Below are 25,821 nucleotides of genomic sequence, written 5' to 3' on the forward strand. Positions count from 1 at the left end.
GATTTGATGTTTGACTTGGCGGCAGTTTTGAAAATGAGCATTGGCCACAGCGTTAGTTGCTGGCAGTTTCAAATACAAAATTGGAAATGCAAACTCTTTTGTCGTACTAGCAGGTTATCTGGAAATGTGTTGTCCTTATCTCTTACCAATATGTACATGTATAATAGGTTTATAATAAATATATATGGAGCCAAAAAATGTTTAGCAAATAATACAAAGATAGTACACTGTGCTTTCTTGGAATATTGTTTTATTATTATTTATTTGTGTCAGCAGAATCGGCAGAGCTGCACACACAGGAATGACAGATATTTTTTTTTTTTTTTAATTGAATTTTTTTGTTTGGTTTTTTGGGGACAAAAAGGGACAGGCTGTCTTTTAACACAACCTTAAAACTTCATGGAAACCCGGTTTAAGAAAGCTGTACCATATCAACAAGTTGCACAAGGCCAAATTGCAACTCAAACACAAACACACTGCCTCCTACACTATAAATTAGTTTATTTGCATTTGGAATGAGAATTGCTCACTCTAAAAGATAGACAAAGAGAAAGAGATGTGATACCTTTTATTGGACTAACTAAATAATAATTATTCACAAGGTTTAAAACCTCAAAGGTCTCTTCTTCAGGTGAAAGTAGTAAAGAGAGATTGATACATACATTCAAAAAGAAAATAAAAGAAAACTACATGGAAACACACACAAACCGAAATTACTTCCAAAACAGAGTGAAAAAGGTGAGACTTATTTTTGTTTTTCCATGGAGATTTCCCCATTGTTACCCACATAATCCTAGGCTGTTTCCCCTGTTGATTTCTCTCTGGTACCTTCACATACACGTGACCTAATCGCAGGTCAGTTCTGATCAGGCTGTCCCAACTCCTCCAACGCAATACTTATTCATTTTTAGATACTGTATTATAAATTATATATTTGAGGCCCCGGGCTGCAGCCCTTAAACGCCTGCGTTAATCCGGCCCTGTTTGTAATATATCCCCAGGATTTGAACAAATCACATGGGCTGCCCCGACTAACTGCACTGCGCGTAGTGGGGTGATGCCTCAGACTCCACCTCGATGACGGCATTTCGTTCGATGTAAGAGGGCGGTGGCTAACCTGATTTAATAAAAACTCAGTGCAAGTCAGTTAAGGTCTTCTAATCTCCTGGACTTGGGGAGGAGCTGTGTGCGTGAGAAGAAAACTGAACCTTAGAAATGGCAAGCTACCACAAACCCGACGAGAAAACCCTCCAGGGCCTTAGAGACATGGCCAACAAACTGAGGATTCATTCCATCAAGGCGACATGTGCCTCCAGTTCCGGGTAAAATATTCTCATTGCGTCCTTAATGTGATATTGAAGAGCCCTGTGTTTAATATTCAAGACGCGCGTTTTGCATTGCAATAGCCGGTTACTTATAATGATCAATTTAGTAATCTTGCAAGGAAATATTATTGCCCGTGTTTTGCACTTTTTGTTTGATTTTAAATTTCAGTCATTGGGCTTGCTCTTTGTTTTTGAATAGCAGTACATTTTAAGATGTCTTCTGTCTGTTTACGGTGTTGTTTCGCAGCATACGTGCTAGGTTTTTATTTGCCTTTGCTACGTATAGATTGCATTTTATAACTGTCGTTTCCCTTGAGAAATGGGTATATATTACAGAAGCACAGGTAATAAGCCAATTAAAAAACGTGTGCCACTTTTAGCATTAAATACATATTTTAAAATCCCCCTCCTAAAATTGGCATTTGATATTCAAGCTTAAGACGAGTTTTTTTTTTTTTTTTTTTTAATTTAACTTTATTTTAAATTTCACGTGGTAATGAATGAGTCTCGTGCGCAGTCTGTGGAGGAAAGCCTACAGGCCGGAGTTAAAGGGAAAGCCGAGAATTATATTCGGCAAAGTGCCATGCATTACAATTGCCGTTGTGTAATTTTAAAGGATGTGTTAAATATATCAATTTTCCATGAGTTAAACAATCAATTAAATACAAACAAAAGGTAAAGGTGAACATTTACCACGTAGCTATCAATGATATGCTTGCAGTGATCACGGTAATCGAGGAACTTAGCCTTGCATTTTACAGTTATTAAGCTTGATTGCCACAATAGACACGGTGTGTATTAAAGTAATTCTGCTATGATCAATATAAATGAGGGTATACTCTTGGTCTCCAGTTTGTGCATTTATCCCGCCACCCAATCACGTGACTGCAGGAAGCTAGGAATTAAACATCTAGGCTTTCTAGTTTAGAGTTTATAATGTCAAATCATGCAATTTCAAATTACTTGTATTTACGGAGACAATGGCCTTTCCTGGCATTTTAGCTTTACATAACATTTTTTTTTTCCACTGGGATTAAAACGGGACCTCATGAACAGGTTCTTATTTTAAGATCAGAAATAAAGAATGACGTTTTGGTTTTCCCTATTGACCCTTTTGTACTGTAACAATCAGGGGCACGATTTCCACGTTCTGTTGGATTTCCAAAGGCTCCTTTCCATGTTTTATCATGACACCAGGCTACTAAACTCAAATAGCTCAATCTGCAACCGGTCAGCACACGAGGCAAGGGTTACCTGCAAGTCACTTTGTAAAATAGAGATTTATGAATTAATTAACCACACCCTTCCCTGACAACGTGTGCACAACCTTCATGTCTCGCCTGACATGCTGTTTGTGTCCATCACATGGGCTGACCGGAACAGTCCTGATTTGAAATCGATTGTTTCTTGATCTGCTGATGGAAGTGAATGTGTCTGATATCCAGTCGCTTTCAAATCAATCACAGTGACGGATGGAAAAGAAGCGTTAACATAGCAAGTTTGCAAACTTGATCCTCAAACCAACAGTGTAAGATCCAGACTGGCCCAATAAATAGAAGATTGAATTTATGAAAATGTAAAACCTGATTTTCGATTTTCAGCAAGCTATAAACTTGTAATCTCTGCGTAAAACCTAGTTTCTATCTCCAAACTTTGTAACTGTTTTAAGGTGGAACAACTTAAAAACGATTTTGGACCTGTAATACAGCTTGGAAACACTTGCTGTGTAAATAACCAGTGTTGAAAGAATTTCCCTGGGTCAATCTCTGATGCCATCTGTGTGATTGCTGTTAGCTGGACAGTGTGTGTTTGCAGCTCTTATGAAATCTAAGGTTAAGGTCATGGTGTAATGTTGGAGAGGTATCTGCAATGGGGTGGGGAGGCGGTTCAGGTATTGCAGTGCTGCTGGTGTAAGGCTGCCTCGTCCACTCTGGGTCATTGCACTGGACTTGTTTAACCCACAGTGTGCTTGAGAGTTGCAATACCAGGGGCCACCCCTGAGTTACAGCCACATTGTTTTTAATCTTTGGCCATGAGGTGCTTTTGTGTTTAATTTTTAATATGGGCTTGCTTTCATAAAAAAAGTAGTCTGAATTTTTAAATCCTGTAGATTTGTATTTGTGTGTGACAATGAAGATAGTTATTCTCTGTCTCTGTCTGCAGCCACCCCACCTCCTGCTGCAGTGCTGCAGAGATTATGTCTGTTCTCTTCTTCAACACCATGAAGTACAAGACCACCGATCCGCGCAACGCCAACAATGACCGCTTCATCATGTCGAAGGTCAGTTCAGGGTCAGCCTTCTCCCGGATTTGTTCATAGAGGCTCTCGCCGGTGTTCAACAGTTTCACAATCTGACTGGGAATATCTCTGCTGATGTAATGCACTGTATCACCACTAGGAGGGTGTGGAGAATGAAGTGACTGGACTTGGACTCAAATCGAGCCCCTGTAACAAATACTGTTCTCACTGGACAGCATACTAAAATCAAACAAGCAGTCTACGGGCCCTTTAACTTTAAGAACAAACCAAACTATGTGGCGCCAAACTTCACAGGGTCTCGTGCCTCCCGAGCTTCCCTTGCTTCAATGGTAAACAGTCTTACCTTGCAGTAGTGATTAACACTTTATAAATGGCTCAGTCTGGCTTTGCTCTCTGCTTCCCTGGTGGTCTGTACTGGCTCTCCTTTTATACCAGGGAAATCCAGTTAATACATAACCGTATCTGATTGGTCTAAACAGATCCATGCAGGTTTAAGTTTTTGACATTCTCTAAAAGTCAGAAGACATCAGGTGTTACTTTTAACCCTTCAAGGACCGGGATCATGTTGACACGGTCATACTGAAGTGGGCTTCTGGGACCGCGTTCATGTAAACATGATAAACTCACTTTGTTTTGACATACAGGGCCACTGTACCTTGCAGTACAGGCTTGAAACACATACCAGTTGGATAGTAGAGGGATTCAATTGCCCATTCAGTCTGACAGGGGAATTTAGTGTCTAAAGGGTGGAGGCATTTTTGGCAGCGCAGAGAGACAGCCTGCTTCAGAGAAACTTGTTTGGAGGCAAAACATGAGTGGGTATAAGCAGATACTATGTCATGAACTAAATTAGTCGGGTACTTTTTTTTTTTTTTGCTTTTCTAATGGAATGAATAACTTATTTGTTTTGAGAAGATAATCGTGAGTAGTGTCCATTATTTCTTACAAAGACCAGGAGAGTAAATATGTATTGTCGTCGCTTTCAGGTGAAACAATATTCTTGTAATTTTCCCAAACGTCTATATTTTACAAAACTTTCAGAAGTGTTCTAATGTCCATCGGGTTGTAGAATAACACATTTTTATACATGTATTTCGAAGCAGTATACATAATAAAAATTACTTTTATTTAAATAAAAAAAACAAAAAAAAAAAATAATGAATGAAATATTGTGTTGAACAAGCAAAAAGTTTGTTTTCTGAAGTACTTTATAATGTTCCACAGTGTTCTGGGAAAAAAAAAAAAGACAATTTCCAAGATGTTACTTGGAAAAAAAAATATATAGATTTTTAGTGAATTTCTATAGGAAGTGTCAAATACAGCCAAAAAACCGCTAGCCCTGAAGTGCTTGGTCCTGAAAGGGTTAAAGAAGTCTGAGCTACAGAGTATCAACTTGGCATTTCTTTCTACAGAGTGGTGACAGTATGGAATAGCTTGCATAGCTGTTATGCCGAACGATTGGGCTCCTTTAGGCAGCTTGACATGGTTATGAAACCGTTGCTCTGAACCTGACAGCCACTCATGAGCTGAGTGCCCTCCTGACTTTGTGTTGTGTTCTCCGCAGGGTCACGCAGCCCCTATCCTGTACGCTGCCTGGGCGGAGATTGGGTATGTCAAGGAGGCTGATCTGCTTAACCTGAGGAAGATAGATTGTGAGCTGGAGGGACACCCAACTCCGGTGAGTGTATGTTTCCTGCTTGGTGTGCCACACCTGGGGTTCCATGGATCTGGTGACTCGTTGCTGCTTGACATGGTGTGGTCTGAATAGCCGTCATTTCTTCCTGCAACACAGAGTATATTTTTTCACACACCGCTGATTGTTTGTCAGTAAAGTATTGTTGTTGGTAAATAACTATAAAAAAAAAAAAAGTAACCTTCCCCTGCCGGAGGTCTGCGTTTCTATAGTTGGATAATGTGCTGTTTTGAAAGTGATTTTACTGTAGGGCATGAGGAAGGTAACTTTTTTTTTTCTTATTTTTTATTTATTTATAAATAAAATATAAAATGTGAGTTTAAACAGTGCACTCGTTCTGATTCCTGTTTCCTGTGTAATGCTGGTCAAGGCACTTTGTCTTCAAAAGCACTGACTCTTCCTGCTTCCTGGCAGAAACTGGCCTTCGTTGACGTGGCGACGGGGTCTCTGGGACAGGGCCTGGGTGCGGCCTGCGGGATGGCCTACACTGGGAAACACTTTGACAAGGCCAGGTAAGAAACCAGCTGACCAGCAGCTATCCAGTCATCGTCTGGGGGAGACCAAACTAAAAGCACTGTCATTACTGGAACAAAGGGGCACTGTGGCCCTGGAGGGAGTCCAGTGAAGAGCAACCGCAGTAATCCAAGGGCTTAAAGGACTGAGCTACTAAAATAGGCTGAAAGAACTGAATCTATTCATGCCCTCTCCAGTTATTCCAGGCTGATTTGAAATCTTAAAAGGAGTTGGCAAAGTTCACCCTAACAGTACTTTAAGTGCAGCACAGAAGCCAGGACCAGAGGACACCAATTGGAATTAAGTGGATGTGCAGGGGTGGCCTAAATTGGCCCTTCCAGACCTGGTCTGTTCCAACCCCGTTCTAAATTGTTTAATTGAACGAATTAAATCTCCATCCAGACCCTGAAATAGGTACCTGTTAAACCTGAAGAGGAACGGCCCTCCAGGGCTGTGATTGGATACCGCTGGCTTAGTCCTAGGGTTGGCGCTTGTTTCTCAGCAATGACAACAAAAAACAAACTGTTTCTGTGGCCGTGTGTGCATCTCTGTCTTAACGCCGAGTGTAGAATTGGGTTGACGGCTACCTTTTGTCCCCTTCTCCCCACAGCTACCGTGTGTTCTGCCTGATGGGAGATGGGGAGTCCTCAGAGGGGGCTGTCTGGGAGGCCATGGCTTTTGCCTCTCACTACCAGCTTGACAATCTGGTGGCCATCTTTGATGTGAACAGGCTGGGCCAGAGCGAGGCTGCACCCCTGAAACACGACACGGAGGTCTACCGCAAGCGCTGCGAAGCTTTTGGGTAAGAACAGCACAGCACAAGCACCTCCCCCAAAGCACTCCCACATGCCTAAAACGCATTCAAACAAGGCATTTCATGTAGATGCACAGATGCTTTGGAATTGCCAGAACGCCCTGTTTCCCGTTCAGGAAGGGCAATGTTCAAGCACTAATGGAGCATGAAATTTTGAGTTACTAAACTTCCAGTTCAGTGGTTCCCAAACCTCGCGGACCATCTGAAATTTGTTTCTCTTGGCAGACCACACAATAAAAAGCATACTTACCGAAAAATAAGTGCAACCCCCCCCCCCCCTAAAATTAAGAACCACTGTAGACTTACTTTTCTTTGTTTTAATGTGGTGGGTGGGCGTGTGTCTGAGCAAAGCGATTTCTGCTTTCCTGCAGTTGTAATGAAGTCTTCAATGTAATGCTTTGTCAATTGTTTGAGGTAACTGATTATTATTTAAACACTATGTTTGGGCGAGGGGAATGCAAGGAGTTTGAGTGAGCAGAGAATAATTTGCTATTGAAGTGCTGATAAACACATTGGAACATGTACTTGGATTACAGCTTTCTGTGTTGAATTTGGTTTTGCTGATGGGGATACTGGCTTAGCCTGCTTCGTATTTAGATAACACAACGGTTTAGTTAGGCTTGTTTTGTTTATTTTATTTTTGATTTGTATCCATTTTTATAAGCGGGATAATGCACTCCAACAAGCAGAAGTATGAATTTGTATTTAAAAACTGAATTGGATTTATTATTAACTGTTAGATCCACTAAGACAGCCCTGTAGATATCAGAACACAGGCGTATAGGCTACGCTTACAGCACAATAGCTATTTATTATTATTAGTAAACTGAATGTTTATTAATGCACTAGAAATGTTAAAAATAAAAGTAATAAGTATCATCAAATAAGAACAAAGTTTACAAACGAGAGGAGGCCATTCAGCCCATCTTGCTCATTTGGTTAGTAGCTTATTGGTTGCAGAATCTCATCAAGCAGCTTCTTGAAGGATCCCATAGTGTCAGCTTCAACATCATTACTGGGCAGTTGGTTCCAGACCCTCACAATTCTCTGTGTAAAAAAAAAGTTCCTCCTATTTTTTGTTCAGAATGCCTCTGTCTAATCTCCATTTGTGACCCCTGGTCTCTTTCTTTTTTTAGGTCGAAAAAGTCCTTTGGGTCGACAAGACTGAATATATTAATTTTTTAGCCTGTCTGCATGTGACATGCCTGGTTGCTCTTTGCACACTTTCTCAGGTTGACCAGAACTGAACCATGTATTCTAGATGAGGTCTTACTAATGCATTGTGAAGTTTTAACATTACTTCCCCCGATTTAAATTCAGCACTTTTCACTATATATCCAGGCATCTTGTTGGCCTTTTTTCTAGCTTCCCCACATTGTATAGATCTTGAGTGTCAAACTCAAGGCCCGCGGGCCGAATACTGCCCTTGGACGTACTTTATCCGGCCCACCGCTAAGTTCATTCATTACAGTGTAATTTGGCCCAGCCCAGTTTGAGTCTATTGGGTTATTGCACGTAAAAACTCCAAATCCCATCAGAAAAGTAGCGGGAAGCTCAGAGCTAAAGAAACGGAAGACAGCGAGAGACAGCTAATCATATCTTGTGCTTAAGGCATGTTAAGATCTATAACTCATTTTTAGAACACCGTCTTTGTGCTTCTCCAAGTTGTTGCAGTGACATTGTAGATGCTAGAACCAGTTAATGTAAATTATACTGTTTTGGAAGACATATTTCATTAAGTAAACATGTATTTGAATGTTTTTTTAAACTTGAAATACAAAACTGGTGTTTTCTTTTGTGAATGTGCATAGTGAAAAACGGCAATTCAAAAATCGTCAATCTACCAAAGTAGCAAATCCGCCAAATGTAATACCAGCTACTGTTTTCTTTTATACAGTATTGGTGAATCGATGCATCAAATTAGAATCCATTTTGAAGTCTCCTGTTGCTGTTTAGCATTAAAACCTTGAGTGTGTGAGTGCACTTCTAGTATGGTAGATAAGTTTGTTGCTAGGATACACACTTGAGGCTGGGCAAGTCAAATCAGAAGTAGGCCTGTTGTATTCACGTTTTCTTGATTTTACAAATTGAAGGCAATGTGTGGGTTTTTTTTTTGTTTTAACCTTTTGTTTCAAAGCATGTGTTTGGATTATATGGCAATATGTAAAGATTAATTTTAGTACAATAGTTAAGTTAGTCAGGATTTGTGATTATTTATTAATTATTGCACTACTAGTAATTGCCAGTGCAGGCAGCCAATGAAGCTTTAAGATCTAGAGAACAGGCACTACTGGAACATTTTACTGTTCCATTGTAAATGACCACTGGAGTATTCACAGGAATCCAAACTGTCCTCAATCCTGGTTGAAGACTGAAGGAACTAGGATTCTCATTTCTGGGGAGGGGGGTGGAGTATTCGGTTTTAGATTGAAGAGCTTAATTGAGACTTTTTGGAACTTGAATGTGGTGATGGCTTGGTTTGCTTTTTTGAAGACATTTAATGAGACAATCTACAGATACACCCCAGGGAATTGCTAGTCCCTGTAATTTTACACATAAAACATATCACCATGCATAAGTGTGTAATATTAAATATCGACTTTAACAGAGGATAGAGAAATGTTGGATCACACAGAGGATAAAGGGAACATATAGGAGGATGAAGAGAAAACGTTCCCTGAAAAAATGACAACCATTACCAAATGGGAAGAGCCCTCTCTGACCGTCAATCACTGAGCATATGTAAAAAAGCTGCCCTATCAGGGCCCTGCTGTGAGGGGAAGTCCCACCCACCTCCTGATGAAGAGAGATTTTCTCATAGTAGCACGTCGCCATTTTCTTTCGAAAACAGAGGTCGGCTGGGGACCTCAAAGGGTAATGGTTGTCATTCTTTCAGGGACCCAGGGTTATGGTAATAACCTAACGCTTCCTTTCAATTGAATGGCAAATATTACCAAATGGGAAGCTGTACCAAAGCTGTCGTGGTTGTAGATTACCGACAGTACAGCCCCATGGCGATAGCCTCAGAGCCCACATGACGTCTAAGGGCATTCCTCCTGCAACGCCCTAGAGCCCAGAGAGGGTCTCGCTCAGTTTGTAACACCAAGGCGGTAAAAACATTAGGTCTCTCATCGCCCTTGTTACTGCCAGTAACTCCTCTGTGTCTGCCTCCGTTGCCTGCTCCTGCAGCCTCTCAGCCAGCTGTGTCTGGTACAGGACCAGTATAGCCATTGCATTGGCCACCCTGGCTGATAAGGCTTATGCGTCGGCGGCACTAAGCATGACGTCGGTTATTCTGCATGGCTTGGAGGGGCAGGTCGGGTCTTTGTCCCCTCTGGTGAAGGTGGATCCCTGCACCAGTACTGTGACAATGTGCCAGATGGTGGGGAACATGCCTAAGCCCACTTCTTGGGCTCCTGCAGTGTGTAGCAGGGCCTCTGCTGTTCTAGAGACTGAGGGGGCGGAGTCTGGGTTACTCCAGGACAAGTGAACTAGCTCGAGGAAATCCTGGCACAAGGGGAGGGCAGGCTATAGGAAGTGGTTACTACAGAAAAACCAACACCGTTGGAAGTTTGCCCATAAATGAACATCCTACCAATAGCCTGCTTTCTGAGATCAATTTAAAATCCGCAGAGTGATGCTTGCAATACTGTTTCTCTTGCACAATCTTGTAACCATTCTTGGCTACTTGTAATGAAAGGCTTACGATAAGAGGTTTCCCAATTCCTTCTGCTAATGAAACTTCAGATTTTTATAGTTCAACAAATTAAATCTTCATACATTTTGTTTGCTGCCTTGTAAAGCTGTGACAAGCGCACCACGTATTTATAACAGTTTTGTTATTTTTATTTATTAATGTTTGGATGCTGAATGCTTTTTTTTTTTTTTTTGCTGAGGGATTTTAAATCATGCAGAAGTAGTTTTAATGCAAGGTGGAATTTGTTTTTGTCCAATTAGTTCGATTTAATACATTATCAATACACAACATATTAAACTCTCCATATTACTTGTTTCTCGATCATTTTGCTGAAAGATGTGTTTTTTTTGTTTTGTTTTTTTTTAAACCATGTTGGCTAGTTATCCCCTGTCACGGCCTAGCGCATTGGAAAGCCTGTAACTAAATTTTGCCCATCCCCTGGGTGTAGCATGTTGGCTGCGTGTACTCTCATTTTAATTAACTTCAGGCATTTGAGTTTAGTTGGACAGGGCTACAATCCCAGCTGGGATAAAATAGTTTTCTATTGTAATTTATTGTTGGAAACTTCCAGATTAACCGTACTGATTTGGACTTTTTTTCTCCAAAGCAGAACAATGTACAATCAAATTGTGTGTTTTTAAAAAATATATGTTAGTTTTTCTATGTATTGTGTCTGTTTTATAAGTGGGATAACAAACTCCAGGGCTTGTGGGTTGTGCTGCATTAACATACAGCTTTGTTGGTATGAAGCCGCTTCACTTTATTTGTATATATATTCCGTTAAGACACGGTTGAATTTTCATCTCTGTGACTTTACACACCATGTTTTATTTCTTTGGTACAAGTTTTCAGTTGCAATCCCAGCCTTAGGTCTGTTCTAATAGAAACTCTCTGTCTCAGCTGGAACACGTACGTGGTAGATGGGCACGATGTGGAGGAGTTGAGTAAGGCTCTGTGGCAGGCACAGCAAGTGAAGGATAAACCCACAGCCATTGTCGCCAAAACCTTCAAGGGCAAAGGAATCCAAGGTAAAGACAAAATAATTGCTCTTCTGATCAGTCAGTGGAGAGTTGCAGTCTGTGATGTGTTGTGTTTTTTTTAATTGGATGTTTTAGGGGAGTGATACACCCGTCACAGTATGGTGCATATCGGGAGTATGGAGTCTTTTTGCAGAAATGAACCAGTTGCCACATTTTATGTTAATTTATTTTAAGTTCATCTTTAAACTGCTTCAGTCTTTAGTATGGTGAGCATTGTGAGGTGTGATAAATAATAAAAGCTGGGATGTGGGATTCGGTATTAATTGAAAAACTTGACTATATACAACTGACATCTATGGTAGGTCCTTTTTAAAGTGAAACAACTTCCATAGTGAACAATTAAATTTTTGGCTGTTGCTTGTAGGGAGTTCCATCTTGAGACTCTTTTCAAACAAACTGACCTAGGTAAAACCTAGCATGGTTTATGAACCACTTTTCAGAAACCTGTTCCAGTTCAACAGGTAAAGGAAAGAAATACAAATGCTTCTCCCACAGGTGTTGAGGACCAAGACAACTGGCATGGCAAGCCTATTCCCAAAGACAAGGTGGATGCCATCCTAGCTGACCTGCAAGGCCGGATTCAGACCAACAAGCTGCTGTACCCTGAGCAGCCCGTGGAGGACGCTCCTGTGGTGGACATCTCCAGCATGTGCATGCCCTCTCCTCCTGACTACAAGATCGGAGACAAGGTGAGTGTACGTGCCCTGTCCTCCTGCCTACAATACCGGAGACAAGGTGAGAGACTGGGCCTCATGCGAGTGCAAGGTGAATGTGTCTCTCGGCTGTAGTGTTTGCATGCATTTCAACCAGAAATTGTGGTGTGATAAGTTTTTCTGAACTGACACCCTGGTCTGTTTCTGGTAAGATTGCACTTTTCCAAAAACCGTCCTAATTTTTCAGAGTATATTGGTTAAACAAGCAAATAAGTGGCCATCAGATTTGCACAGCGTAGATATGGTTGTGAGACCCACGCTAGTGTTTCTGCATTTCAACCAACATGTACCACGGTTTCAAACTGATGTGACTGAGACTTGCTCCACCTTGGCCAGCTTCACGGGTACATAAGGACCTTTTTATTTTACATTTTTCCCATGCGTTGCTACAACTGTTTATGTAAAGTGGTGTGTGTTTTTTTTTTTTGTTACATTTTGACCACTTTGTTTAAACTTTTTAAATTTCATTCCCTGCCTCAAGATGACTTCAGTCCTAAGTCTTCCACCATCCTCCTGCTCAAATATGTAATGTTGATGGATTTATCAGTGAGGTACATGGGAAGCCATCTGAGGCAGGGAATACATCTTACATGAACAGATGTAGCAACACATGGGAACATGTAACACAATAAAATAAAAAGGTTCTTCTGTACCTTTTTTTAATGTCCGATTTGTTGATAACTGGTATACCTATTCTTAATGTGTTTTATTAAGAGACCATTCACACTGTCAATCTGGAATCCACACTCCAAAAGCTATATTCTAATATCTTACAATTCCAAAATTAAGACGTTGAAAAATACGTTGAGTTTTTAATAGTCTATTAGAGCTGTCAAGTCTTTTTTTTACTGCATGATCCATATCGATGAGCTGAGTTCTAAGAGCCATAAGAAGCACAACTGCAAGTACCTCTTCTGTGTAAATGTATACACTAAAGAATAGTCCTGGTGGGTGTAGATTTGCAGGCTCAGTTTAATCCTGGTGCGTGTAATCCTGGTGTATGCAGGCTAAGTTTTCACTTGTGGATTTGCAGGCTTGGCTTTCTCTATGTAGATTTGCAGGTTCAATTCTCTTGTGTGAGGGTGTGCAGGCTCAGTTTTCTAGTTTTCCCTAGATGGCTACACGCCGTGCCTACGGTCTCGCTCTGGCCAAGCTTGGGGAGGCGAGTGATCGCGTGGTGGCGCTGGACGGAGACACGAAGAACTCAACCTTCTCTGATCTCTTCAAGAAAGCGCACCCAGAACGCTTCATAGAGTGCTTCATCGCGGAGCAGAACATGGCAAGTCATCCTCCTTCAGTGGGTGGGCGAGCATGGAGTCTCAAGAGCAAATGTCAGCATCATTGTTTTACTTTTATTATGGGGTTTGTAATCGGAGCCCTCAGTCTGCTTGAGTGGATGGGACTGGCAGAGTTCAAGGGTCATGGCCCAGCTCAAAGCAAGCCCCAGACCAAAAGGGAGAATAGTGATAATGCAATGCATTACAGCACGAGTTACTGAAATTACAATTCCAATGCTATTTTGTTCAGTTGCTTATAATTATGCTGCAATAATTAGTTACTTTAATGTAACAGATAGTTACACACCAACATTACTGCAGGGGTGGGAGTGTTCCATCCTATACATGGTTTTCTGTCTTCAATATTTTGTGAAACTGTGAAACAATTGTTTGGAATTGGTAATGTAGTAATGGTGGACGTTGGGGAGCCGAGAGCTGAGTTTCATAAGCAAAAACAAAGTTGTGTTCAGCTTCTTGCAGTTTACCGTGAAATACGCATTTTATTTTCCTTACATTTTACATTGTAAAGTCACACTTTTCTCAGAGCAGTACATTTGGTTACTATGGCAACAAGGTCAAACAAATACCGACTTCATGATTGATGTTCGAGGTATACTTCTACTAGTCTGTACATTGACCTAGCGAGTCAGTAGCATATATGATACAATTTTTACTAATAATTTGAAGAACTTCATAATTTACGTAGTATTAGAAATGTAAAATCCAAAAACTGTCATTAAGATTTGCCTCCTGTATATATATGATTTATTAATTTTAAAGGCAGCAAAATGTGGAGATTCCATGTTTTCACTAGTGTGTCAACATAAATTAAAATGTTTACATAACTTGAAAATGTTGCTGAATTTCACTCAAGGTTTTTTAAATCTTTGTCTGCGTGATTTTTTGCAGCCATCACGTTTTATAGAACATTGATACATTTGTTTGTTTTTAATTAGGTCAGATATTCTATTTAATAGAATAGAAATAATATCTCTGGTTAGCTGTACATGAGAATGCAGTGAAAACGAGCAGCAGCATTAGCTGGAATGAGATATTCAGCACAGTAAGGTTTTGGTTTGAAGGCAGCAGGAGCATAGTCTGTATATATATATTTAATTTGTATTTTATTGATGCCCTTATGTACAGCAACTTTAGTTTTTTTTTTTAGTTTTTTTTTTGCACTTTGTTTTGTAAAATGAAACTGTTTCTGTAGGTTGTATATGCATATTTGCTTTGTATTTGTGACATATAGGCTATGTGCAACTACTGCTAAAAATGTTAGCCTTGCTTCAGTCGCCACCGTACGTTTCCCGTCTTGGCTACTTTGCTCTGATCCTACCGCTGTTACTCTGTTCTACCAAGCAGTTTTCACAGGTACAAATTCAAAAACCTAAAAGAGGTGAAATACCAGAACTGTTCACTCTAAGACAGGTCTGAAAGCCTTTCTTAGTTTTGTATACCTTGTTGTGGTAAATTAGTGTAGGTGAGAACAGAGGAACTTTGTTTAAAATGCAGACCAAGAACTACTAATGAGGGAAAGAGTTAGTTATAACAGGAGATTTGTAACTGAATGTCCTTGTCCATAGCAGGGAAGCGGGTTTCATGGTAGAATGCACACCAAGTAATAACTGGCTTGTCAGCCTCATCGGCTTGTGTGTGGATCCTCTTCCTGCCCAGCTAATTCACTTTATCCCTCCCCAGGTGAGCGTGGCAATGGGTTGTGCCACACGTGATCGCAATGTGGCCTTTGCTAGCACCTTCGCTGCGTTCCTGTCCCGCGCCTACGACCACATCCGCATGGGAGCCATCTCCCAGTCCAATGTCAACCTTTGTGGCTCTCACTGTGGAGTCTCCATTGGTGAGTCGGGGGGGGTGCCAGAGGGGACAGAAATGTAAATTTGACCATGACAGTTTAGAGAAGGCAATTCAAGCTTAAAGTTCTGAGATCAATGAGCTACTAGGAACCACTTGAGCTTAGATGGGCCGAATGGCCTTATTTAAGAGTTTGACGCAGCATAATTTACAACATCGTGTCCATGTTCAATTCAAGTAGAAAAATGAAAATGCACCCAGACTGTCAATGACGAAACACGTTCAATTTGAAGAGATTTAAATACGTTGCTATCCGCTGCCTCTAATCATCATCATAAACATGGTACAGTTATCCAGCAGTGTCTGAAGGGGGATGTTTTTGGTAAATGGGGCACCTCTAACTCCTATGGTAGATGGTAGAGTAGATCCAGTAAAACCAGCCTGTTAACCCTTCAGTTTTTCGTTGTAGGTGAAGACGGCCCCTCTCAGATGGCCCTGGAGGACCTGGCAATGTTCCGCGCTATCCCAACATGCACCGTGTTCTACCCCAGTGACGCTGTCTCCACTGAGAAAGCAGTGGAGCTTTCTGCAAACACCAAGGTACCTCGCTGTGCGGTAACTCTAGAACATGGAAGAGTCAGGGTCTTCATTGAAGTAATTAAAACCTTCAAGGAGTTAACCAGTAACCTATACTGTAAGTGCAGCACGGAGACCAGAGGACACAGTTAAATAGTGGAGATACAGAGGGTAGGAACCAGATGAGTGCATAGGAATACAGTTTTTATGTGGCTTTGTTCTGTATTTTCTCACCCCTCTGCACAAACTGTATCAAAGGAAGCGGGAAAACCGAAACTGTAGAATTACAGTGCTACTAGACTGAGGTCAACTTTAACCCCTCTTGCATGTGTGTGTGTGCGTGTGTGTATGTATATATATATATATATATATATATATATATATATATATATATATATATATATATATATATATATATATATATATATATATATATATATATATATATATATATATATATAATATATAATATATATTTTATATATATCAGTCGCCATGTAAATTTAAACTATATGTAGCAAGCCAGGACGCGTCATCAATGTTCGGTCCTGGAAGGGGTTAAAGTTCTTAGTCCTGGCCTGACAAGAAGTAAAATACTGTCTTCATTTTAGCACAACGTCAATTCTGTTGCAGTAACAATGGCGTTCACTTGTGTTGCTGTGGCTGTCTGTGTGTTTACTTTGGTACCTAAAAAGACATTCCGTACATGATTTCTGTAAGGCAAAGGTACTGTAAGGTTGTACTCCAGCCCGACTTAGCCAGGTCACTCACTTGGGACATACCAGTGAGTGAACCCTGTATGGTGTGGACAGTTTGTTGTTAATAGATGTCCACTAGGAGGCACTGTTGGGTAAGGATAGGGTATACCCTGGACTGGAAACTGAAATGCCCAAACTAAAGAAATGTATTTTTGTTTCTTTTATTGTGAATCCCATGCGCTGGAATGTAGTCGTAAACAACTTGATTACAAACGTGCTGGACGCAGTCTTCCTGCATTATCTGCTTTTAGGACCTACAGTGGTGTGCAAATGTATTAACACCCCAGTGCTGAGTTTGTTGTGCATATGAAATCAAACCATGAACTGAATTTTGGGAAGTTGTCAAAATAGGCAAATTGGTGATCTAATTTTAATTCATGCAATTTTAAAACCATAAGAGAAGTAACCGCCACAGTTGAGACTTAGAAGTTGTTTAAGATGCCTAATTGAAGCACAGAGTGGTCTAACAGTTTTACGTGAGTGCCTAGTTGTATATTGCTGATTTACTCACTATAAAGTGGAATTTCTCACACCCAGAATTTCACACGGGTAGGTATATAAATGACCAATCTTGAGAGGTTCCAACACATTTTCACTACAGTACATGCCACAGCTTTAACGGAATATGTACAATGTTCTGCTGCCTAAGATATTCAACCTTCCTTGTTGGTGCTTTTATTTGTGTTCAGGTATTGTTCCTTTTTGAGAGGTATTTGTAGATATTGAACCTTCAACACTTGGTTCTGAACTTGTTAAATGGGTTGAACCAGCTACTGGTCACAGAACTCATTTAGACTTGATTCTGGACTGAAACACACTTGGAAAGGCAGAGTCTACTGTTGGACTGTACGTTCAGAGTTGCGTTGTCTCTTAGGGAATCTGCTTCATCAGAACCAGCCGACCCGAAACAGCTGTGATCTACTCCCCCGGCGAGAAGTTTGAAGTCGGACAAGCCAAGGTGAGAGGAGGGGGGTTAAATTGCTCTACACTGTGCACTGTTGTGGGGCAGTGTGAAATAGAATGCTTGCAGCTGGCTTAGTGTGCAATAGAATAGTTTCAGCAGCCCCAGTCTGAAACTGGGGGTGGTTCCAGTAGCCCCAGTCTGTTGGAATTGAAATGTAAAGGACTTTGATGTAGGCCTGTTAGTTTGTTCAGTTTCCATAGCAGTGAAAGTTGTCTCTCCTTGATCAGGTGGTGCGCCAGAGCGACAGTGACAAGGTGACGGTCATTGGCGCCGGAGTGACCCTTCACGAGGCTCTGACTGCTGCAGACGAACTCGCCAAGGAAGGTGAGTGATAACTCTGCACTCGCTCGCATACAGAGATCCAGATTCAACAGACCGGTGCATTTATTACATAGTGTTTTAAAATGTCTCTCCAACTGACTGCAGTGAAATAACCCTCTGGAATGGATGCTCAGTCATGAAATTCAAGAAAGGATTGATTTGGGCAAAGAAGCATTAATTTGTGTTCATATCCTGAAGTTTAATCACAATTCGATAAGGAGAGGGTCTTGTAATGGAGGCAGTCGCAACTTGAGTGAGGATTTTCTGGTTCTGAGTGTCGCAAAATTCATCTTAAAAATAAATAAATAAATAAATAAAAAAATACTTCTGATACACTTAATCCTTGTATTGGTCACTAAAGCTAGGTTTCCCCTGCCACAGAGCCAGCATTGTTCTGGAAGAGCACTGTGCTGTTCCAGTCTCTGCCCTCCTCTCTGCAAGCAGGTTCTTTCTGGGCTGTGTGGACAATGTGGAGCAAAGCATTCTCGGAGGGTTGAGTGAGCAAAAATCAAAATTCTGAGAAGTCAAGATAAAAAATGTAACCTTGTTAGAGTTGCAACCAAGCGTACATCGTTACCTTCGACTGTTCGGAACATTACAGAAGGAAGGCTTGAACCTTCGATGGTACTCATTTACATAATTTTACTGGTGACTTCACAAACTACTTTTTTATATTAAGTTCTATTTTACAGGTAATTCATATAATGGAATATAACACATGTAGTTTAAAAATACATTATATAGTTCATGTTTCATGGTTCAATCATGTTTTTATAATTAATGGATAGATACACTGTTTACACATAATTGATATTAACATTAAGCTTGCATTACAACAGCACCAATTGCAGGCAAAACAAAGCTTTGTCACAGTTCCAAGCAGGTTATCGATTTATATTTTACAGAAAATATTAATACGAACTTATGCTTTGACACCGGACATTGGTTGTGCCTCCATCATACATTAAGTTGCTTGCATAGTTTCTATTTAACTTTTTTTTTGTTGTAATGGTCATTTCACAGAAACAAAAAAATCTCACAGCAGAGGGGTTTGGACACTTTAAGTACAGCTTTCACTGTACAACGCTTTGCTGTCGAGATGGTGAATGAAGATATTAGCCTCTGGATAACAACACGAGCTAGAGGGGGAAGGGGCGGACGGTGCTCAGTGGGTTTTTTTTTTTTTATTTAAAATGATTAGTGTTGGCGTATATTGTATATTTCACACATTCTACGATAGCACGACTCTTACACTGTCTTGTACACGAGGTATTCAGTACATACATTACTGACGCAGTACAACCACTATAGGTACCCCTCCCCCATGCTTTCGATACTGTACCCTGCTCCATACATGCCAGTGGCACCATATATGATTGCTTCGTATGACGATTTGGTAGTGGATTAATACAACTACTAATACAACTGTTTTATGTAATATGCATTATACAAACCAAAAGATCCAATTTTTACACGAGTCTGATTTCTGTAGTTTTCACACATTTGTCAAACTGTTGCTGTTAACCGAGAACGTAAGTACATGAAGTGTGTGAATACCACCTGATGAACCTTCAAAGGATTAAAACTACCTTTGAATTCCTGGCTAGCGAACAAACCTTTTGAACACTGCCCTAAACCTTGTAGAGAACCAATATTTAGCAAACAGGCTTATTTATAACACTGAACAATCAAAAAAATATATGTTGGCTGTAACACATTTCTAATAAAATGTACTCTTACTAGTTTCCAAGCATTCGTCTGAGCAGCAGCATGGGGCTGTGGAACTGTGTTCAGACAGACATGTTTAAGTGTCTGTAGCTAACAAAATTCCACACATCTTACCTGTTGTGCACTTCCATTTGTATATTTCAGCTATACACTTTAGAAACGTGTTATACTGAACCTCCTACTTTAAAACATGATACCTGGCCCTACACTTGGTTAAGGAAACGTCTGTTTTAAGAGCTGTTAAGTGGCGCATCCGGTAAAGGCACTCCACCTGGAGTGCAGGATGCGCCCTTTAACTTGGGGAGCACCGGTTAGAATCCAAGCTATGCCACTGCGGACCGTGGATGGGAGTTCCCAGGGGGGAGGCGCACAATTGGCCAAGCGCTGCCCAGGCAATGTAGGGGTTAGGTCGGCTGGGAAGTCCTTGCCTGGCTGGGTGCCTGCAGGTCGGCCTCTACACAGTTCAAAACTGCGTGGTCCTCCGAAGCTGTGTTGTGGATGTGGCTGCACGGTGGGCTTGCAGACAGAAAATGGGATGGCTGACTTGCTAGTTTTGGAGGAAGTGAGTGCTCTTAGTCTTGCTTGGGTTAGTGCTGGAGTTGCAGCAGTGAGCCAGGTTGAATAATAATTGGACATTCTAAAATTGGAAGAATTGGAAGTTCTTGCTTGGTCAAATGGAGGGTGTGCAATTGTCCTGACCCCCTTCACTGGCTTCTTGTCTGTCCAATTGGCTGCTTCCCCTTGAGTGACATGCTTGCACCAAAGCAAAAAACATTTGAGACGTGATTTTGTAAGCTACATCTACTGCCCTATAAGAGAGTGGTACCGCCAAGGGGATTGTGTACTGTGCTGACTGCCTCCCTCCCTCCTCAGGTATCAATATCCGTGTGATCGACCCCTTCACCATCAAGCCTCTGGACGCAGACACCATCATATCCAGCGCCCTTGCCACTGGAGGCAGGATCATCACTGTGGAGGACCACTACAGAGAGGGTGTGTGCACGGAGTGGAGATTCAAACTGGATTGCATGTTCTATTAATTGTGTTCAGTGTTTGTGCAAGTTCAAATGCGTTGCTTTAAGAACAAGCCTTAAAGCAAAATGAAGTTTATGAACAGGCAGACATTTTTAAAGCCTTTTGCTCTTTGTAAAGCAGTAGTACTGTCGTTGCAAGATTGGATTAGAAAAGTATGCTGCTTGCCATTCTATTTGTAGTTGCCAATATAAAGTGTAACCTAATTAGGCCTACAAGAATACAACTAGTTTGACATTAATTTTATTTTTCAATATAAATAGTGAACATGTGGGTGTTGACTTGTCCACTATGAAGCACTCTCTGTACTCTTGCTGTATCTTGTAATTGTAGATGATTTACTAAACCACACTGTGGTTTAGATTTGCTGAATCATTGGGATCCTTTAGAATCTGACTTGTTAACCCAGTAGTAGGAACTTAATGAGCATGAATAGCCTTTAATATTGACATGCATTTATTGTTTCTTGCACACAATGTATATTTGCTTAGTCATATTTGAATGATTTCTAATGCCCTTATTTTTACAAAATCTATTTACTTTTTTTCTTCAAAATTGCCCACTGAAGCATATGCGTTGGTGCAATGAGGCTGTCTGACATACTAAACTTGAGTACTGACACAGATTAACTTGACCACCTTTACATGGTTTGTATTCCCAGAATAGAAACAGATGAGCTACTTTTTTATTTTTTACTTTTTTTACCTCCTGATAGTATGTGGGGAGAACTTTTTTTTGCTTTATTCCCCCCGCCCAAACCAGAGATCCCACATGAAATTTATATAAAACTGAATATATAGGCCTTGGGTATTTCTTTTTTTCAATTTGGAGTGTTGGCTCTGCTGTGCGATGGCTTGTCATGTCTTGTGTTTGCCTGCAGGTGGCCTGGGGGAGGCAGTGTGTGGCGCAGTGGCGGAGGAGCCCACCATTCTGGTGCAGCGGCTGGCAGTCTCCCACGTTCCCCAGAGCGGCAAGCCCACGGAGCTGTTGCACATGTTCGGCATCAGCGCTAAGAGCATCGTCTCTGCCGTGAAGTCCACCTTCGCCAACTGAGGCCCCTTCCCACGACTCTGCAGCACACTACCCCCTGTCGAAGCTTGTGCTAGGATTACTGTCAAAAAAACAACAAAAAATCACAATGTGTAGTCAATTGGTCCATTCTGTAATTATGTCCTAACTTCCAAAGATGTTTGTCCTACCCAGGGATTTGAATGCATCCCTAGATCCTCTATGTGGAAAGGCTAAGTCTAGATCGTCTGAACTGCCAGGTTGAACACCTTGGTGTTTTAAATCCAGCAAAGTTTAGTTTCTGATTTCATTTTTAAAATGTTTTCTCAAATTAAGTTTCAAATGTTAAATCAAATAAGGAAAGTTGTAAGGGGACCATAGAAACGACCTACAGTCTTTAGTTTGCCATTCCAGTATCTCAAAAGCTACAACCTATGGTTAACATTGTTTACTTCGAATACTGTTTTTTTTTTTTTTTCTGTGGTTTAATATGCATACTTTTTATTGTTGTAGTCAAGAAAATAAGTAGTTATTGATTTGACAGCAATAACATTGGATTATTTTGATAGGATGAAACTCCATTACCAAGCTTTAATCATCTTTGCTTCATTTTGCTAGTCCTGTAGTTAAACCTGGAACTGAAACTAACATTCTGTGGCTATCTCTGAAACTACTGCCACCATGATGTAGTACTTGACTACTGTAAAAGTGCAGCTGATCTTGAAATAGCATGGCTAATATGTTAGTGGTTTCCTTACCCCTTGGGATCAAGTTTTGTCGACCTGTGCTCTACCATGCGATCAAACCCCTGTCCTCTTATGAGACGTTCCATTCTTGGTGAAACGTTAGCTGTTTTTGTCCCTTAACTGTTGTGTTAACCCAGAGCAGCCGACTCCAGCAGTTACTAATTCGTGTGAATGGCTTGTTCAGCTTGCTGTTGAGTAATTTTGTGAGCGTGCTCAGTGGGCTTATCCTATAAACAAAGTAAAAGCACACCTAAATGCCTTGCGTCTCTTGTGCTGTTTCTCAGTGTTGGTGGGGGCAGGTATGAAACCTGGCATTTAACATTATTTCTCATAAGATATTGAGGGTACTTATTCCACATACTTTAAATCATTAATACACTTTGTCCCTCACTGAAATAAATATCACCTTAGTTGATTGGTATATAGAAGACACTGCTCGTCCAAACATTTGCCTACATGACTTCTAGTTTTATAAGGAATAACATTAACATGCTATTGCTGAGTACTTCACTGTATGCACTTACCATTCCTCTTATTTTTCTTTATATATACAGTGCCTATAGAAAGTCTACACCACCTTGAACTTTTTTTCACATTATGTTGTGTCAGTGCCTCAGTTTCATGTGTTTAAATTAGGATTTTTTTCCACTTATCTACACACTGTAGAGGGGGGAAAAAAGTTTAATTGAGAAAATAAAATTCTAGATTAAATACAAAACTGAAAGATCATAATTGGATAAGTTGGACCCCCCTGAAGAAGTACTTGGTGGAAGTACCTTTGGCTGCAATTACAGCTTTTGGCTGCAATTACAGCCGTGAGTCTGTTGGCATAGGTCTCTACCAACTTTGCACACCTAGATTTGGCAATAATTGACCATTTACAAAACTGTTCAAGGTCTGTCAAGTTCCACGGGGAGCATTGATGGACAGCAATCTTCTACAAATTTTCGATTGGATTTGGATCGGGGCGCTGACTGGGCCGCTCAAGGACATTTACCTTTTTGTTCCTTAGCCACTCCAGTGTAGCTTTGGGTCATTGTCATGCTGAAAGGTGAACTTCCGTCCAAGTTTCAGCTTTCTTGCAGAGGCCAGCAGGTTTTCCTCTAGGATTTCTGTGTACTTTGCTCTATTCATTTTCCCTTCTATCCTGATAAGTGCCCCAGTCCCTGCCGATGAGAAACATCCTTGTAACATGATGCTGCCACTACCATGCTTCACAGTAGGGATGGTGTTCTTTGGGTAATAAGCTGTGTTGGGTTTGTGCTAAACATAACACTGCATTTAGGCCAAAAAATTCCATTTTAGTTTTGTCAGACCACAAAACTATTTTCCACATGGTTACAGAATCTCCTGAGTGTTTTTTCCATACTTCAAATGGGATTCAAGATGGGCTTTCTTGAGTAATGGCTTCCTTCTTGCCACCCTACCATACAGGCCAGATTTGTGGAGTGCTTGGGATATTGTTGTGACATGAACACTTTGATCAATCTTGGCTAGAAAAGCCTGTAGCTCTTGCAAAGTTGCCACTGGCCTCTTTGGTAGCCTCTCTGATCAGTCTCCTTGCGGTCATCCAGTTTGGAGGGACGGTCTTATCTAAGCAGGGTCATGGTGGTGCTATACACCTTCCACTTCTTAATTGTTTTGACTGTTCTCCAAGGGATATTCAAGGCCTTTGATATTTTTTTATACCCATCCCCTGATCTGTGCCTTTCAACAACTTTGTCCTGGAGTTCTTTTGAAAAAGTGCCTTGGTGCTCATGGTTAAGTCTTTGCTTTGAAATGCACTCCCCAGCAGAGGGAACCTATAGTAACTGCTGAATTTATCCTGAAATCATGTGAATCACTACAATTTAACACAGGTGAAGGCCCCTTAACTTGGTGTGTGATTTTTGAAGGAGATTGGTTACACCTGAACTAATTTAGGATTGCTATTACAAGGGCGGTGAAAATTTTGAAAGGGGGTGTAGACTTCCTATAGGCAATTTGTGTATAGTACCGTGAAAAAGTATTTGCCCTGTCTGAATTTCTGCATTTTTGCATATTTTTGACCATGAATGTTATTTATATAAAATATCCCCAGGAACACTGTGGACTGAGACAGTATGAAGTTGCTCTTCTGTTGATGTATTGAGAGCCTTAACTTCACAACATGATCTATGACCTGTTTTGTGTGTGCCTTGCGACGTGCTTTGGAATATGCGCAAAATAGCCAGTCGTTCAGATAGGTCAGAATCTGAATACCCCGCAAGCTTCGTGGATCCATACTTTCTGTGCGCTGGACGGATCGGGACATAGTAGTAGGCATCTTGCAGGTCGATCGATGTGAACCAGTCATCCGGCTGGATGGACTGGAGGATACGCTGTGCTGTCAACGTGTTGAACTTCCTCTGTTTGAGGAACAAGTTGAGGACCCTGAGGTCCAGAATAGGTCTGAAACCACAATCCCTCTTGGGCACCAGGAAGTACCTGAAGTAAAAGCTGCTGAGCATCGCTTGAGTTTACCAAGCGCACAGCGCTCTTCTGTTGAAGATTGGTGATCTCCTGTTGAAGGAGTATCGCGATTTCTGGTTCAACAGTGGTAAGGACCTAAACTGAATTGTAAAGCGTATCCGTGTCTCATTGTCGATAGCACCCAGGAGTCCTGGGTGCAGCCTTGCCTTGGAGCCCACTACAATTTGCCTTGGGTTGTACAGTTGACAATTCAGTTGCCAAAAGTCTGATGGAGAGCTGCAGTGTACCGCTCTTAGTAAGCTTGGGGAACTGTGGGGACATGATCTCAAGGGACTCTTTATTCCAAGGAAGCAATGTAGCCAATATCTGCTAGTGGTAGTTGAGTATTTTACCAAGTGGGTAGAAGTGTTTGCTCTTACGGATGCTAAGACCCTCAAAATAACTAGCATACTGATTAATGAGCTTTTCACCAGGTGTGGTTCCTTAAGTAGTCTCCGCTAGATGGCCACAATTTACCAGAACGCTGTGGCTGCAAATTTGCCAATAGTGGGGTGTAATCAGGAAATGAACTACCAGTTAACATCCACAGACTACTCTGACAGGTAGGTTGCTAACCTGGTCACCACACCCTGATCAAAAGCCTTATGTTGTTTTAGAACGTCATGCAGCTTTGCTGAGGGAAGTCAAAGAGAATGTATCCAAGGCCCAAATTCAACATGCTGAATATTATAAACGGCATCAACGAGAAGTTACATTCCACGCTGGGGCCAGGTTTGGGTCTGAATGCACCCATTATCTTATGCCACTAAAGGGGTAATGAGAAAATGTTCACCGAAATGCCTAGGCACTGTCAACTACTGAGTAGCATCTGATGCCATATGAAGTCAATACGATGTAGATCATGTTGACAATTTGAAAAACCTTTTTTGGTTCAGTCTTAAATACTGCCCTGCATCAAGTGTAATATCCAGTTTGAGTGGGCTGTCTTAGAGGATAGCAAGCGTGTCAAACTTGCAGAAGACAACAAGCTTGGGAGAGTGGCCATGCTGCTTACAGCCACCCAGGAAAAATATTTAGACCACTTACAGAACTG

General features: G+C 41.1%; 1 protein-coding gene across 1 annotated transcript; it reads left to right on the plus strand.

Moving 5' to 3' along the window:
* Positions 1 to 1,119: 1,119 nt before the first annotated feature.
* Positions 1,120 to 22,536, plus strand: LOC121328604 (transketolase-like protein 2). Its single transcript, XM_041273429.1, has 14 exons — positions 1,120 to 1,322; positions 3,489 to 3,606; positions 5,150 to 5,263; positions 5,693 to 5,790; positions 6,402 to 6,593; positions 11,203 to 11,330; positions 11,838 to 12,031; positions 13,170 to 13,334; positions 15,034 to 15,190; positions 15,614 to 15,744; positions 17,353 to 17,436; positions 17,670 to 17,766; positions 20,365 to 20,484; positions 21,404 to 22,536. Exons 1-14 carry the CDS (start codon positions 1,216 to 1,218, stop codon positions 21,574 to 21,576), a joined length of 1,878 nt encoding a protein of 625 aa, XP_041129363.1. The 5' UTR covers positions 1,120 to 1,215; the 3' UTR covers positions 21,577 to 22,536.
* The last annotated feature ends 3,285 nt before the right edge of the window (positions 22,537 to 25,821 follow it).

Source organism: Polyodon spathula, chromosome 16 (genome assembly GCF_017654505.1).
Source record: "Polyodon spathula isolate WHYD16114869_AA chromosome 16, ASM1765450v1, whole genome shotgun sequence".
In the NCBI taxonomy this organism is placed as follows: Eukaryota; Metazoa; Chordata; class Actinopteri; order Acipenseriformes; family Polyodontidae; genus Polyodon; species Polyodon spathula.

Bases quoted from the DNA above. Each gene is read 5' to 3' on its own strand.
- LOC121328604 (XM_041273429.1), top strand. From the start codon at position 1,216: ATGGCAAGCTACCACAAACCCGACGAGAAAACCCTCCAGGGCCTTAGA. The intron at 11,331-11,837 runs GTAAAGACAAAA...CTTCTCCCACAG, and splicing joins CAAGGGCAAAGGAATCCAAG to GTGTTGAGGACCAAGACAAC. The intron at 15,745-17,352 runs GTACCTCGCTGT...GTTGTCTCTTAG, and splicing joins AGCTTTCTGCAAACACCAAG to GGAATCTGCTTCATCAGAAC.